Genomic DNA, 13,455 nt, shown 5'->3' on the forward strand with positions numbered 1-13,455 from the left:
CTATTCAAGTTATATTCTCTAGTAAGTGCATGGCTTAGATATATTGTAATTCAAGACAATTTTTAAATATATACCTCAATAAATGTATTAATTAGCTGCATTCTATCTAATCCAATATAATACTTATGCACCCTAAAAAGTGCATTAATTAGCTGTATTCTAATTAAAGACCAACAATAATAATTACATACTCTAATAGGTGCATGAGTGAGTTATATTTTATTGTAAGACAATTCATAGTTGTATCCTCTAATAAGTGCACGGTTTAAATATATTCTAATTAAAGACAATTATTAATAATATACCCTAATAAGTGCATTAATTACTTGTATTATAATCCAAGACAAATAATAATGATTTACCCTAAAATGTGCATGGCTTAGCTGTATTGCAATTAAAGGCAAGTTATAATAGTTACATTCTCCAATAAATGCATGATTTAGTTGTAATCTAATAAAAGACAAAAAAAATGTCATACCCTAATACGTGAATTGCTTAGACATATTCTAATGCAATACAATAATGATATACTCTAATGGGTGCATTAATTAGCTTTATTCTAATTTAAGATACATAATAATTACATACCCTTAATAAGTGCATTGCTTAATTGTATTCTAATTGCAATCTTGCTGGGAAGAACACACAGAAAGATCAACATTTCTAAAAAAAAAAAAAAAAAAATTAATAAATATTTTTTAAAACAAATGTAAAAGTCAGATAGAAATTGGTCAACACAATTTAATTTCATGAAACCCATATGGGACCAATGGAGTACTAAACGATAGTTTCTATACAATGAAGTAGTGTTATAAAGTACCCAATGATATAACATAAATAAATTTATACATGACATAAAAATGCAATAAACAGCATGGTGTAGTGAGGTCTGCAGGTGTCAGATTTGAATAAGCCATTTACCTCCAGTCCATGTGCTGCTTGTAGAAAGATGACATGTTGTACAGTATACATGTGATCATAGGAGAGCACAGCCCTCAGTGGTGCATAATATAGGCACGTCACTCTGAAATAAGACATCCACTGAGCTGTGGAGCTTGCAATCTGCATGCATTACCTATCTGAGGCTCAGTGTCAGGCGGAAGGGTTAATCTCCCCCCTGAGTGGAGTAGACACTCGTGTTTGGTGCAGCCCACGTGTGCAGCAGGAGTGTGCCAGAGAGGAGCTGAGCCCAGCACAGACACAACACAGAGTGATCACAGAGGAACTCAGCCCAGCACAGACACAGGGTGATCAGAGGGGAGCTGAGCCCAGCACAGGGTGATCAGAGGGGAGCTGAGCCCGGCACAGGGTGATCAGAGGGGAACTGAGCCCGGCACAGGGTGATCAGAGGGGAACTGAGCCCGGCACAGGGTGATCAGAGGGAAGCTGAGCCCGGCACAGGGTGATCAGAGGGAAGCTGAGACCAGTACAGGGTGATCAGAAGGGAGCTGAGCCCAGCACAGACAGGGTGATCAAAAGGGAGGCTGAGCCCAGCACAGGGTGATCAGAGGGGAGCTGAGCCCAGCACAGGGTGATCAAAGGGAAGGCTGAGCCCAGCACAGGGTGATCAGAGGGCAGCTAAGACCAGTACAGTGTGACCAGAGACTGCTCACAGCACTTAGCTCCTCCAGTCCTGGATATCCCCGGCACAGAGCTGGACTTCTTCCCTTTCCTCGGAGACATCGCTTGGAGGGATCATACACAGGTAAGATTCCTCTATGTGTACTATCACACTGGGCACTGTGCATTACCACTGACAGCTGCTGGTGTGCTCACTTGTTATACCTACATTCCTTAAGAAAGTTTACCTTCACAAGCATGGAAATGTTAGACATCGGCTCCTGTGTAGCGAGCTTCATTGGGCAGTACTAGGTACAGTCTGCAACAGATTGATATTTCATGCACATATGAATGTATAGGTTTTGCATTGTGCCAATCGCATGGATGCCAATATATGATAAGATCTAGGCTTTGCATTGTACCTAGTCAGTATCGAATGAGATTTGGGGTATATACATTGTGCTCAGTCAGTAAAGAATGAGTTCTGGGATATATAAATGGTGCTTAGTCGGTATAGAATTAAGTCTATGGTATATACATGGTGCCTAGTTGGTATGGAATGAAGTCTAGGGTATATACATTGTGCCTAGTCAGTATAGACTGAGATCTAGAGTCCATACGATATGCCCAGTCAGTATAGAATGAGATCTAGAGTATATACAATATGCCCAATCAGTATAGAATGCGATCTAGAGTGTATACAATATGTCCAATCATTATAGAATGAGTTCTAGAGTGTATACAATATGCCCAATCAGTATAGAATGAGGTCTAGAGTGTATACAATATACCCAGTCAGTATAGAATCAGATCTAGGGTGTATACTTTGTGCCCAGTCAATATAGAATGAGATCTAAGGTGTATACATTATGCCCAGTCAGTAAAGAATAAAGTCTAGGGTATATATAATATGCCCAGTCAGTATAGAATGAAATCTAGAGTGTATACATTGTGCCCAGTCAGTATAGAATGAAATATAGGTTATATAAAATATGCCCAGTCAATATAGAATGAAATCTAGGGTGTATACCTTGTGCCCAGTCAGTACAAAATAAAGTCTAGGCTATATATATTTTGTGCCCACTGCAGGACAGTCAATAAAGACTGAGATCTATACTATGCACCCATTGTAGGGCAGCCAGTATAGAATGAGTCGAATTTGAGCTATATATATTGTACCCCCTGCAGGGCAGTTAGTAAAGAATCGGATGTAGGGTATAAACTGTGCCCATTGCAGGGCAGTTAGTAAGGAATGGGATGTAGAGTATATACATTGTGCCCATTGCAGAGCAGTCAGTATAGAATGAGATCTACGTTGTATACACTGTGTCCATTTTATGGCAATCAGTATAGATAAGTATAGCTCTCTAATAAAGAAGGGAATAAGACAGAATGATATAATTGTATATTGCACTTTGTATTATGATGATGAGCCCTGTCTGATGGCTGTCTTGTGTGCAGGTCCTGGCCATGCTGAAGCCCGGGGAGGCTTCTGGATCTGCCTTCCTGAAGGTGGACCCGGTGTACCTCCAGCACTGGCAGCAGCTCTTCCCCCAGACCCATGTCAAGGCTGGAGTCCTGAGCCATGTTCCTCTCCCTGAGCCTCCAACTGACAACCTCCGCCTGAGACCAGCCTCCCTGTCCTCCACCTCCTCTACTTCCTCTACCCCGACATCAGCACCCTCTGCCCCCTCATCCCTGACCGGAATCACCCCAATACCTACAGTCATAGGACCAACATCCAGCCTGGAACTGCCAGGCCCACCAAGGAAAGACCTGGTGCTCCCCAGCTGTCAGGAGAGAGCCTCCAGCCGTATCCAGTGCACCCCCGAGGAGTTGGACTATTATCTCTATGGCCAGCAAAGGATGGAGATCATCCCTCTGAGCAACCCCACCAGTGACCCCAACAACAGTAAGTACCCCTGCAAGAAATATCCAGAGCCTAGTAGAACACCTACTGCCCTGTGCAGAGCGATGGTGGTGGGGAGGGGAGGGTGGCAGTGTCACCTGGGAGGAAGGAGGGCACCTGACTACATGGTGTCACCGCACATGAGCGTCACATTCCAAACCACAAAAAGTCACATCAGTAATCATCATCATCACATATCCACCAACAGTCCTATAGGTGCATGCTCTTATGGCTGATAGGAGAGTGCTGCTGGCCAGGATTGAGGGATTATTTTAGTATTTGGGTATCCACTTTCTAGAAACCCGACTTTTCCTGCTGTATGCTATGCCAATACAAAGTATACAAAGAATTATATACAAATCACTCAATGACAGCTGTACTGCTAAGAAGCTATGTATTCACGTTTTTCTGTTAAACACAACACATTGCAAATCAATAATCAATAGACAATGCAACTTTTAATTATGCAAACAATATATATATATATATGTGTGTGTGTGTGTGTGTGTGTGTGTTTGCATATTTTTTTGTCTTTTATTTGCATATATATATTATTGATAAAGTTATAGTAACTTTATCAATTAAGCGATCATTTCCTTTTCATTCTTACATTAAACACACGACATATTTTCTATTTGTCATCCTTTCTCATCTATAGTAAAGTATTTTCAATATAAGCCTAATACCGGCATAATGCCATTACTGCTTTCGCCGAGGAAAATTAAATCTTTTAAATATTTCACTATTTATTGGTTGTGAGTTAACATTATATTAAATGAAAAAAATATACATTCCGCCTTACAGGAATTTCCCTGCTACATCAAGTATCGGAAACTTTAATAGTAGTTTACTAGTTTGGAGGATTCTGATGAATTAGCTGCCTAGAAAATAATTATGCAACCAAATATTTATAGGAACTACAATCAATAAATAACAGGGTTCTTTTATTTATATAGGACTTTGCAGTTATCGCGTCTACATATACCGGCAATTAGACCTCACTGTATGTGTGTACAAAAAATATTTCAAAGAAAAAATTGGGGGTTCTGTACTGTTACTACTAATTTCGAGCTCTCTTTTATTTATATATATCTACATATATATATATATATCTATATATCTGTATATATAGATATATCTATATCTATATCTATATCTATATCTATATATATATATATATATATATATATATATATATATATAGTCTATATATATAGACTATATATATATATATATATATATATATATATATATATATATATATATATATATATATATATATTTTTTTTTTTTTAAATATACATATAGATAGATAGATAGATATATCTGTATAGATATATAGATAGATAATTATAATGTAATAATTATAGGGTTATTGTATGAAATTGTAATATCAGGTAGCGAAGGTTGTTCCATTTATATTTTATTAACTAAGGTTATTACGCGATGTGTATGTGAGGAACAACAGAGTTTTTAAATATGTTTAAAAATTCAATAATTAGCCTCGGCTAAACACAATAACCTTAGTAAGAGTCATACTATTTTTTTTTCCTTAAATCACATATAGTTTTTCATAACGAAATCCAGGCTCAGCTTTTCTCTATAGGGTGGATAGTGAAGCGCTGGACATGTATAGGTTGTGTGGCATACAGTGTGCAGTCACCTGCGTCTATCTGCGGTCACCTCCGGGCTTCAGCTAAATACATAGAAACTCCAAAGTGACACATATACAGAGCACCATAGCATGGCAAAGAGCACCTGGGTGCAAAAAGAGTCGGGTATTGGTTCTAATCTGCTAATTGGTAGTTGCTATATAATTATAATGCATAAAATATATGTAGGAAGTGAAGCTAGATCGATCTATCTCTTTCTTTTCTTTCTTTCTTTCTTTCTTTCTTTCTTTCTTTCTTTCTTTCTTTCTTTCTTTCTTTCTTTCTTTCTTTCTTTCTTTCTTTCTTTCTTTCTTTCTTTCTTTCTTTCTTTCTTTCTTTCTTTCTTTCTTTCTTTCCTTTCTCTTCCTTCCTTATCGCAGCTGCTTAGTTATTAGAATTTGATCCATGACAACCATAAACCGATTAGTAACCATTAAATGATGCTGCCAGAGAGGTCTCTTCTGAAACTTCTACTAAACTTGCTGTGATCTAATGCTGTCAGAGAAGTGCTCATTCATGTTGGTGGCTACCAGCAATCTTTTCTGTATCACAGGAAATATTCCTAAAAGACAGAGGTCATCATAATGACTTGTCCCTGTGATCCATCTCATGTTGGGTGCACAGGTCATTCCAAACACAGAGAAGCACCAGCCACCAGGGAAGGACTGTACTGTCCAAGTTACTGAACACCCACAACAATAGCGCAGCAGCTACACAATGCCTTGAAGCTTCAATAGCACCAGCTTGTTAGTGCACTGACCATCTTTTGGAGTCAAGTAAAAGACAGCCATGTATACCTGATACTATCAGGCCATTGGGCTGCATTGCTAAAGTAGTTGAGGATCTTTACACAAAATTGTATGAATATTGACTTCAGTTATCCAATTACGTGTAGATTAAATAATAATAATAATAATAACAATAATAATAATAATAATAATAATAATAATAATAATAATAATAATAACAATAATAATAATAATAATAATAGCAGGAATGTGGTTTCCAAATAATGGGATCATTGAAGTAAATATTCACACAATTTATTGTGTGAAGATTTATAACTCCTTTAGTAAATCAGCTTCAACGTGGTAGTGGTTGGCCTGGTGTTTGTGACAAAACACAGAGCTATTGGCATGGCTTCTTTTATCGTCCTCCCTTGTACACAGGGTATACAGTCATATATTAGAGTGAGGTTAGAAAAAGGTGCTGGCTGTTTATTTAAGGTGATAAAATGGTCCATCAGCAGTAATCTCCATCGATATGTGCCACAAGGAGATGAAGGATGAGGGGACAAGCCACAATTAATTGCTCTATAGTTTTGTAGGAGAGAGTGGAGCCAGCACAGAGACAGCATCGATCTCAGCTCCCAGCTCCTATTCATCATCTGTACATTGTATATGGGGGTCTCTCAGGGCCAGGGGTGCTGGCTTTATACAGACAATATTCTCGTTTCAACCTTCTCCTACTGACAACAAACATTTCATTCACTCATCTAATCAATCCATGGAAATGCAACCACACTTGCCTTGAAATTATATTTATTTACCCATACAGTGGAAATAAAAGGGCCAGAAAGACTTCATATAGGATTTTTAAAGATTCAATATACTTAAAATATGAATAGTTACATAGATAAAATCACAGCCAGTGGATAGATATTTTACCCTGACAGGTACGTAATGTACCATTATATACACTTGTTTTGTCCTTTCTGTGTATAGGACAATACAACTGTATACAATGTAAGGTACATTACGTACCTGTCAGGGTATAATCTCTACCCACTGGCTGTGATTGTATCTATGTAACTATTCATATTCAAAGTCTATTGAGTATTTACAAGTTACCCAATGTTATCAACCACTTTAGGTTCAGAAAGGTTCCTGCAAGTTTCTAAAATAAAATTCTTCATCCTCACAGGTTAACAGTTCTGATTATTATCTAGCAATGCTATTTTCAAATTGTTATTCTCTTTCTAATTAGTAATTAAAATTGAAATCATCGCAAAAAAATTGTATCCTTAAAACTTTATAGGGCTAGAGAATTTACATAATTTATTTTCTTTAACTTTACATACCGTAATGTATATTATTGTCTACATTTATATTTAGCAAGCTTAAAGCCCAAGATTGTAAAAGTGTGGAAATGTTCACCTGCTTGCATATTAAATTATTGCCAGACCATTACGCTATTAGGTGTGATTTACTAAAGGAGTGATTTTCACTGTCAGCAAAGTGTATCCTTGTGTGCATCAAACATCCATTCATGTGCAAAAGAAGTTCCTGTCACTTTTTTCTCCCTGCGCATGAGTAAAAATGACTTCTTTTAATCAATCACCCTCTGTGTAAAGTAATGTAAAAGTTTATGTATCTATCAATTTATTGTATATCATCCTTGATAGTTTGTGGTTAGTGGTTAGTTTGCAAGGATAAAATGAACCACAAACGATCTATATTATATATAGCATATAAATGCTATATAAATGCTTATAAATATAAGTAGCAGGTTATGTGTATTCCAGATCATAGGTTACAGGTAATATATAGGATAAAGGTAATAAAAATACTCTCTTATGGGTAATAAGTATAGGTAAACCATTTAGGAGTAGTAAATGAGCAAGAGGCCTTGTTATATACAAGATATTTGTAGAGGTTATGAAATGTAAGAGAGTATCTGTTGAACATTAATTCAATTCAAATTACATCTGACAACTTTCCCAGATTATCAGGGTAGCAGATAATCATTGTTTAATACATAACTTGTTCACTTATTCTTTTGGATTGCAAGTTCCCATGAACAGGGCCGCCTAATCCTCTAATATCAAATTTTATTGTAAATGTTCTGTCTGCCTTTATTTTGTAAAGCACTATGCAAACATTTGGCTCTATAGAAATCCTGTAAATTAATTATTCCCTGGCCATAGGCTATGTATGACTCATATGTGACATGGCTCCATATGTGCTGTAGTTAGGCACCAATAACTATACTGTCTGCAGGAATATAAGGTGATTTACTAAAGTAATCTTTTATGGGGATCTTAGATTTTCATTTCCAATGCTTAAACGGATAAAGTAAAAAAGTAATTTCTCCCACTCTGGTTACAAGTTAGTACAGATCTATTAATCATCATCATAGAATGACATATATAGCTATATTTCTATCAAATGTGCAACCAGGCAATGAAAAGTGATCTGTTTAGAGCTGAATAAGAATCTGTGTATCAATTATATTACACCATTTTATCCTTCCCTGATAGTGTGTTGCTTCTGAGTCTATATCTGTGGGGAAATGTTTTTTTTTTTTTTTAACTATTTATATACATACATTTCTACACATCACCCACCCACTGGCAGCAACACACTTAGAACATTGTTTATTGGACTGGCAATAATGCGCAGAGTCCCTGCTTTACCATCAGTAATTATTTATACATATTGGCCAATGTGCATGTAAAGGTAATCATGCATCCTATACCTGTGGCAAGATATCATAGTAAAAAAAAATGAAAAAAAACTGCGGTATAGAGACAATTGTAAATAAAGTTAAATAAAGATACAAATGTGTACTTTGGGCTGCTGCTGTAGTACAAGGTAAAAAACCCCAAGTGAGTGAAATGTAAGTATTATACTCAGCGCTGCTCCAATAAAAAATAAACAATATATGGTAAAGTGCCTACATTAATATAATCAATATCATAGTATTAATAAACATGTAAAGTGCCCAGTGCAATTTTAGTGCAAAAACATATAAAGTGCAATCATATAAAGTCCTTCCATATAGCCATATGGTGTGTTGAACTTGTGCAACTTATACAGTTGGTGTAGATCTTGGTGACACTCCATGCTCCCCTCCTGGGTTCCCACTCACCAACAGTAATCTTTAAATGCGCCTGGTATTGTAGTTGGAATATCGCCTCCCGTCAATGACTAGGACTGCTGGATGTATTCTATGTATGGGTGAAAATATCACCTTTCTTCCACTGATATGTTAAAGATGTCAGGTGTATCCTATATCCAGATATGACTCTCACCTTCCAAACTTTCCCGGTGATTGGATATTCATATTAGACGTGTGGCAATGAAGAGAAAAGGATATATAGTGTAATACTGCTAAATTTATTCATAAAAAGCCAAAATCATTACACTTACATCAAACTTTTAAAAACGTGCAAATAAACGCCGCCTTGGCGTGCAAACAACCCTCACTTAGTCTCCTCCGCTTGAGGCGTTTCGCCCCTCCCACTGGGCGTCTTCAGAAGCTGGGGGCGCCCGTGACTGGTTGCCTTTTATGTGTTACTTTCTGCCTACTACACCCCATAATGCCTACTACTCTCAATGAGTGTAGTAGGAGTATAGTGATTCAATTTATACTGCGCACTCATTCGGGCACCCCCAGCTTCTGAAGATGCCCAGTGGGAGGGGTGAATCACATCAAGCGGAGGAGACAAGTGTTGGTTGTTTGCATGCCAATGCAGAGTTTATTTGCACATTTTTAAAAGTTTGATGTAAGTGTAATGATTTTGGCTTTTCATGAATTAATTTAGCAGTATTACACTATATATCCTTTTCTCTTCATTGCCACATGTCTAATATGAATATCTGATCACCTGGAAAGTTTGGAAGGTGAGAGTCATATCTGGATATAGGATACACCTGACATTTTTAACATATCGGTGGAAGAAAGGTGATATCTTAACCCATACATAGAATACATCCAGCAGTCCTATTCATTGACAGGAGGCGCTATTTCAACTACAATACCTGGCGCATTTAAAGATTACTGTTAGTGAGTGGGGGGACCCAGGAGGGGAGCATGGAGTGTCAGCAAAATCTACACCAACTGTATAAGTTGCACAAGTTCAACACACCATATGGCTATATGGATGAACTTTATGTGATTGCACTTTATATGTTTTTGCGCTAAAATTGCACTGAGCACTTTACATTGTTAATTAATTCTATGATATTGATTATATTAATGTAGGCACTTTACCATATATTGTTTATTGTTTACTGGAGCAGCGCTGAGTATAATACTTACATTTCAAGATAAATATAGTAGTTTGGGCTATTTATTAGGAAACCTAGACTTGATAATACAAAAAAAAAAAATTCACGTACACTCTAATATTAAGCCACAAACATAAAAGTGAAAACTCATATATCAGAATTGCCAAGTTTTTTTCACAAGAAACCTCAGCCTGCAAAGTCCTAAAAAGATAGACTCTAGGCAGGGTCTGATCAGAATTAATCAGATGGTCCTAAAACAGTTTTTATGAGATCTCTATGTGATTTGCCTTTAATCGGTGCTATTTTATGATCCGTGCATTACTAAATCTTTATCATTTCACTGTATATAGCCCAACTAATGCCAATGTGTCCTTTGTGTTAAAAGTGCTAGACATGGCCTGTGAAGGTAACCATAGCATGCAGGGATGATGGACAGATACAGACTGGTCATTCACTTTACCATAGACAGTGACAGTAATATATTATTATAATTCAGAAAATCTATACATGTCACTGGTGTACTATAATAGAAGCCTATGGTAACTTTGTTCAACTTTGTAAGGATTTGTTCACAGTATGCTGGCTAAGATGCATTTTTCTGCACACCACCGCACATGTATTGTGTGAACAAGTCCCTAATGACCATTCATTTTCAGGAAAATTAAAAAAGGGCAGACATTGCCCCTGATCCTGTGTGGGTACTTGAAGTGAGCATAGGTTGGAGTACAAATCCTTAATCAAATTTATCAGCCATATCGTCAGTTGTAATTCTAGTTTTTCATTCTGCCTGGATCTCATTATATGACATATTTAACCAGGTGAACTGGGGATAGGTTATTATAAAGGGAGTATGTGTGTGTGCGTGCGTACGTGTGTGTGCGTGTGTGCATGCGTACGTGTGTGTGCGTGTGTATATGTAAAAGGTAAATTGCCCAGAAGTTAATATTTTCCACTACTACCACTAGTGCCCAGTCATTGTTCAGTCGCATATTCAGTTATATCATAGTACTCAATTTGCTACTAGCCCTTCTATGAATTCTTCAATTTTGAATACATATTCAAAAGGTTCTCATTCTAAAAGTTGGAAATTCAAACAGAAACTTGCAAACCATTGATTGATTTTTCCACTGTTGATTACTAGGCATAAGTAAACTGATTCATGTAAACCAGAATTCAACCCAGATTACACCAACCTGCTTGAAAGGTTGCTAGCTTTAGGTAACACTAAATATTTCTGGTGATCTTGCATGATTTCCTTTATGATGTCTTGCATACCCTTCCACCCTCCCTGGTGCCTACCCACCTGTACTTATTACAGCTAGCACTTTTGTCTGGGGCTGATTTACTAAACGAGGTAGAAAATGTTTACTTATTGAAGAGAGATTCTAAAGCTGGGGTCATTTCAATCAATCATGCGCAAGCAAAAATCCAATGTCGAAACTTCACTTGTGCATGACAGTCTAAGTCATCATAGCTTCATATTATTTGATACGCTAAATAGACATTTTCTACTGCAAATCAACACTTTTGTCCTAATGTTTCTTAGTACTCTCATCAAACACAGCCACAGTGCATCTCTATTCATCACAACCATAGGTACTGACAGTGCATTTCTTTATACTCAGTGTTCACTACTAGCTTCTTCTCATTAGGGGGTTGATTTACTAAAAATGGAGAGTGCAAAATCTGGTGCAGATGTGCATGGCAGCCAATCAGCTTCTAACCTCAGCTAGTTCATTTAAGCTATGACAATAAAAATCTGAAAGCTGAATGGTTTCTATGCAGAGCTGAATCAGATTTTTCCCTCTCTAGTTTTAGTAAATCAACCGCTGGGTGTGCTATATGTATGCATTGGGGTTGTATTGCTAAGCGAGTAAAGACTGTTCACCTTGCAAAGTGAAAGTTTGCTGAGCTACATAAATAAGGTGAAAATGTTTGCACTGCAATCATCCAATCATGTGCAGGAAAAAAAAATTCTGTTTTTGTTAGTTTCCCTTGACCAGGACTACACGCTGAGCATGGCCTCTTTTTATAAAGCTCACACATCTTTTACTGTGTCTTGCTGTACTTTATTACATTTTAGCACTCGTCTGGCTCTGCTGACTGTGTTAAGAATTCAGCAAAAAAGGTTAATAAAAAAGCATGCTAACACGCAGCAAAGTGCAATGCAGAACATGCATGTTTGTATACTCATATAATTTGAGCCCAGCCTCAATGCATAGGGTTAGGGAGCAAAACTGGAAGGGGACCCTAGCCCTGTTTTAACAGTTAAACAAAAGAACAATAACTGTTTCTCTGAAGTAATAACATGGCTTAATGCACTGGTTTGGCTTTGTAACAAATAACATCTGTTTTGTGTGTGTTTTCTTATTTTTTTATATTAATATAAACCACCTATTGTGTCCACTCTTTTGGACTGCAACACTAACAATATTTCCCTGACAGTTTTGGCTTCACAGTTAGCTATCAAACAACTTCACACTCGCTGCCGCGAGAGATTTTTAAAAAATGGCCACCGGAAACCAGAGGGAATTTGGAATAAAATGCTATGAAATGTAAAAATGGTTTGTCTGTAGAGTACATTGGATGAAGGCTACATAGTTAATCTGGTTGAAAAAAAGACACAAGTCCATCCAGTTCCACACACACCCTCCATATACACTGACCTATACCCACAGTTGATCCAAAGGAAGGCAAAAAAAAACCCAATAAAGCTTGATCCAATTTGCTCCAGTGGGGGAAAAAAATCCTTCCTGATCCCCCAACAGGTAATCAGATATTCCCTGGATCAACTTTACATATAAAATATTAGTATCCAGTTATATTAGGCTGCTCTGAATTCCTTTGGATTCTTGATATTATGGTAAATAGATGATCGGTTTGCAATTTGGAAAGCTGTACTAAACAAACTATTCTGCTCATTTGGAGTTGGGAGGATAGTACCAGTAGCAGCAAGAGTGCTTCAAACCAGCAATCATGGCTAAGCAACTGATATAGAAAATTGGAAAACTTGATCACCATTCCAGTTAAAACAGAATGATGAAGTAACGCTATCAGTTACCATCACTCCTCTTCTTCTTTTTTCAAGCCACTCTTAGTACAGGTATATCCTCATCTCAGTCTCTACTAGTCTGGAGCCACTGTACATTTAATATAAGCACAAGTGGTACTGATGGTGGTGGTGTCTTGTGGCTTTGCAAAAAAAGTTTAAGCAGGTCAAAGTTATGGAGTAAGAAGAGCTGTATGAAAACTCCCAACATTTTGAATGTGCTAAAAATTTAGACTTTAAATCAGTGACAGTGGCCAGGGCACCTGTGGCGAA

The 13,455-nt window shown here is 37.2% G+C and overlaps 1 protein-coding gene and 1 long non-coding RNA gene across 3 annotated transcripts in view; one reads left to right on the plus strand and one right to left on the minus strand.

The window, feature by feature from the left end:
• LOC141138929 (uncharacterized) overlaps window positions 1-1,136 on the minus strand; it is a 54,511-nt gene extending 53,375 nt beyond the window's left edge. Inside the window, exons 1-2 of the long non-coding RNA XR_012243691.1 lie at window positions 922-1,136; window positions 589-663 (exon numbers count right to left, since the gene is read on the minus strand). This is a non-coding gene — a long non-coding RNA (uncharacterized lncRNA). The remainder of the gene's footprint in view (window positions 1-588; window positions 664-921) is intronic.
• PRDM6 (PR/SET domain 6) overlaps window positions 140-13,455 on the plus strand; it is a 167,063-nt gene continuing 153,747 nt past the window's right edge. The window contains exons 1-2 of one of the 2 annotated variants that reach the window (XM_073624699.1): window positions 140-1,705; window positions 3,022-3,472. In XM_073624699.1, coding sequence (XP_073480800.1) covers window positions 3,031-3,472 — 442 coding nt within the window. In that variant the 5' untranslated portion in view covers window positions 140-1,705; window positions 3,022-3,030. The remainder of the gene's footprint in view (window positions 1,706-3,021; window positions 3,473-13,455) is intronic. The other variant, XM_073624698.1, reaches the window with a different exon arrangement.

Source organism: Aquarana catesbeiana, linkage group LG01 (genome assembly GCF_042186555.1).
Source record: "Aquarana catesbeiana isolate 2022-GZ linkage group LG01, ASM4218655v1, whole genome shotgun sequence".
NCBI lineage: Eukaryota > Metazoa > Chordata > Amphibia > Anura > Ranidae > Aquarana > Aquarana catesbeiana.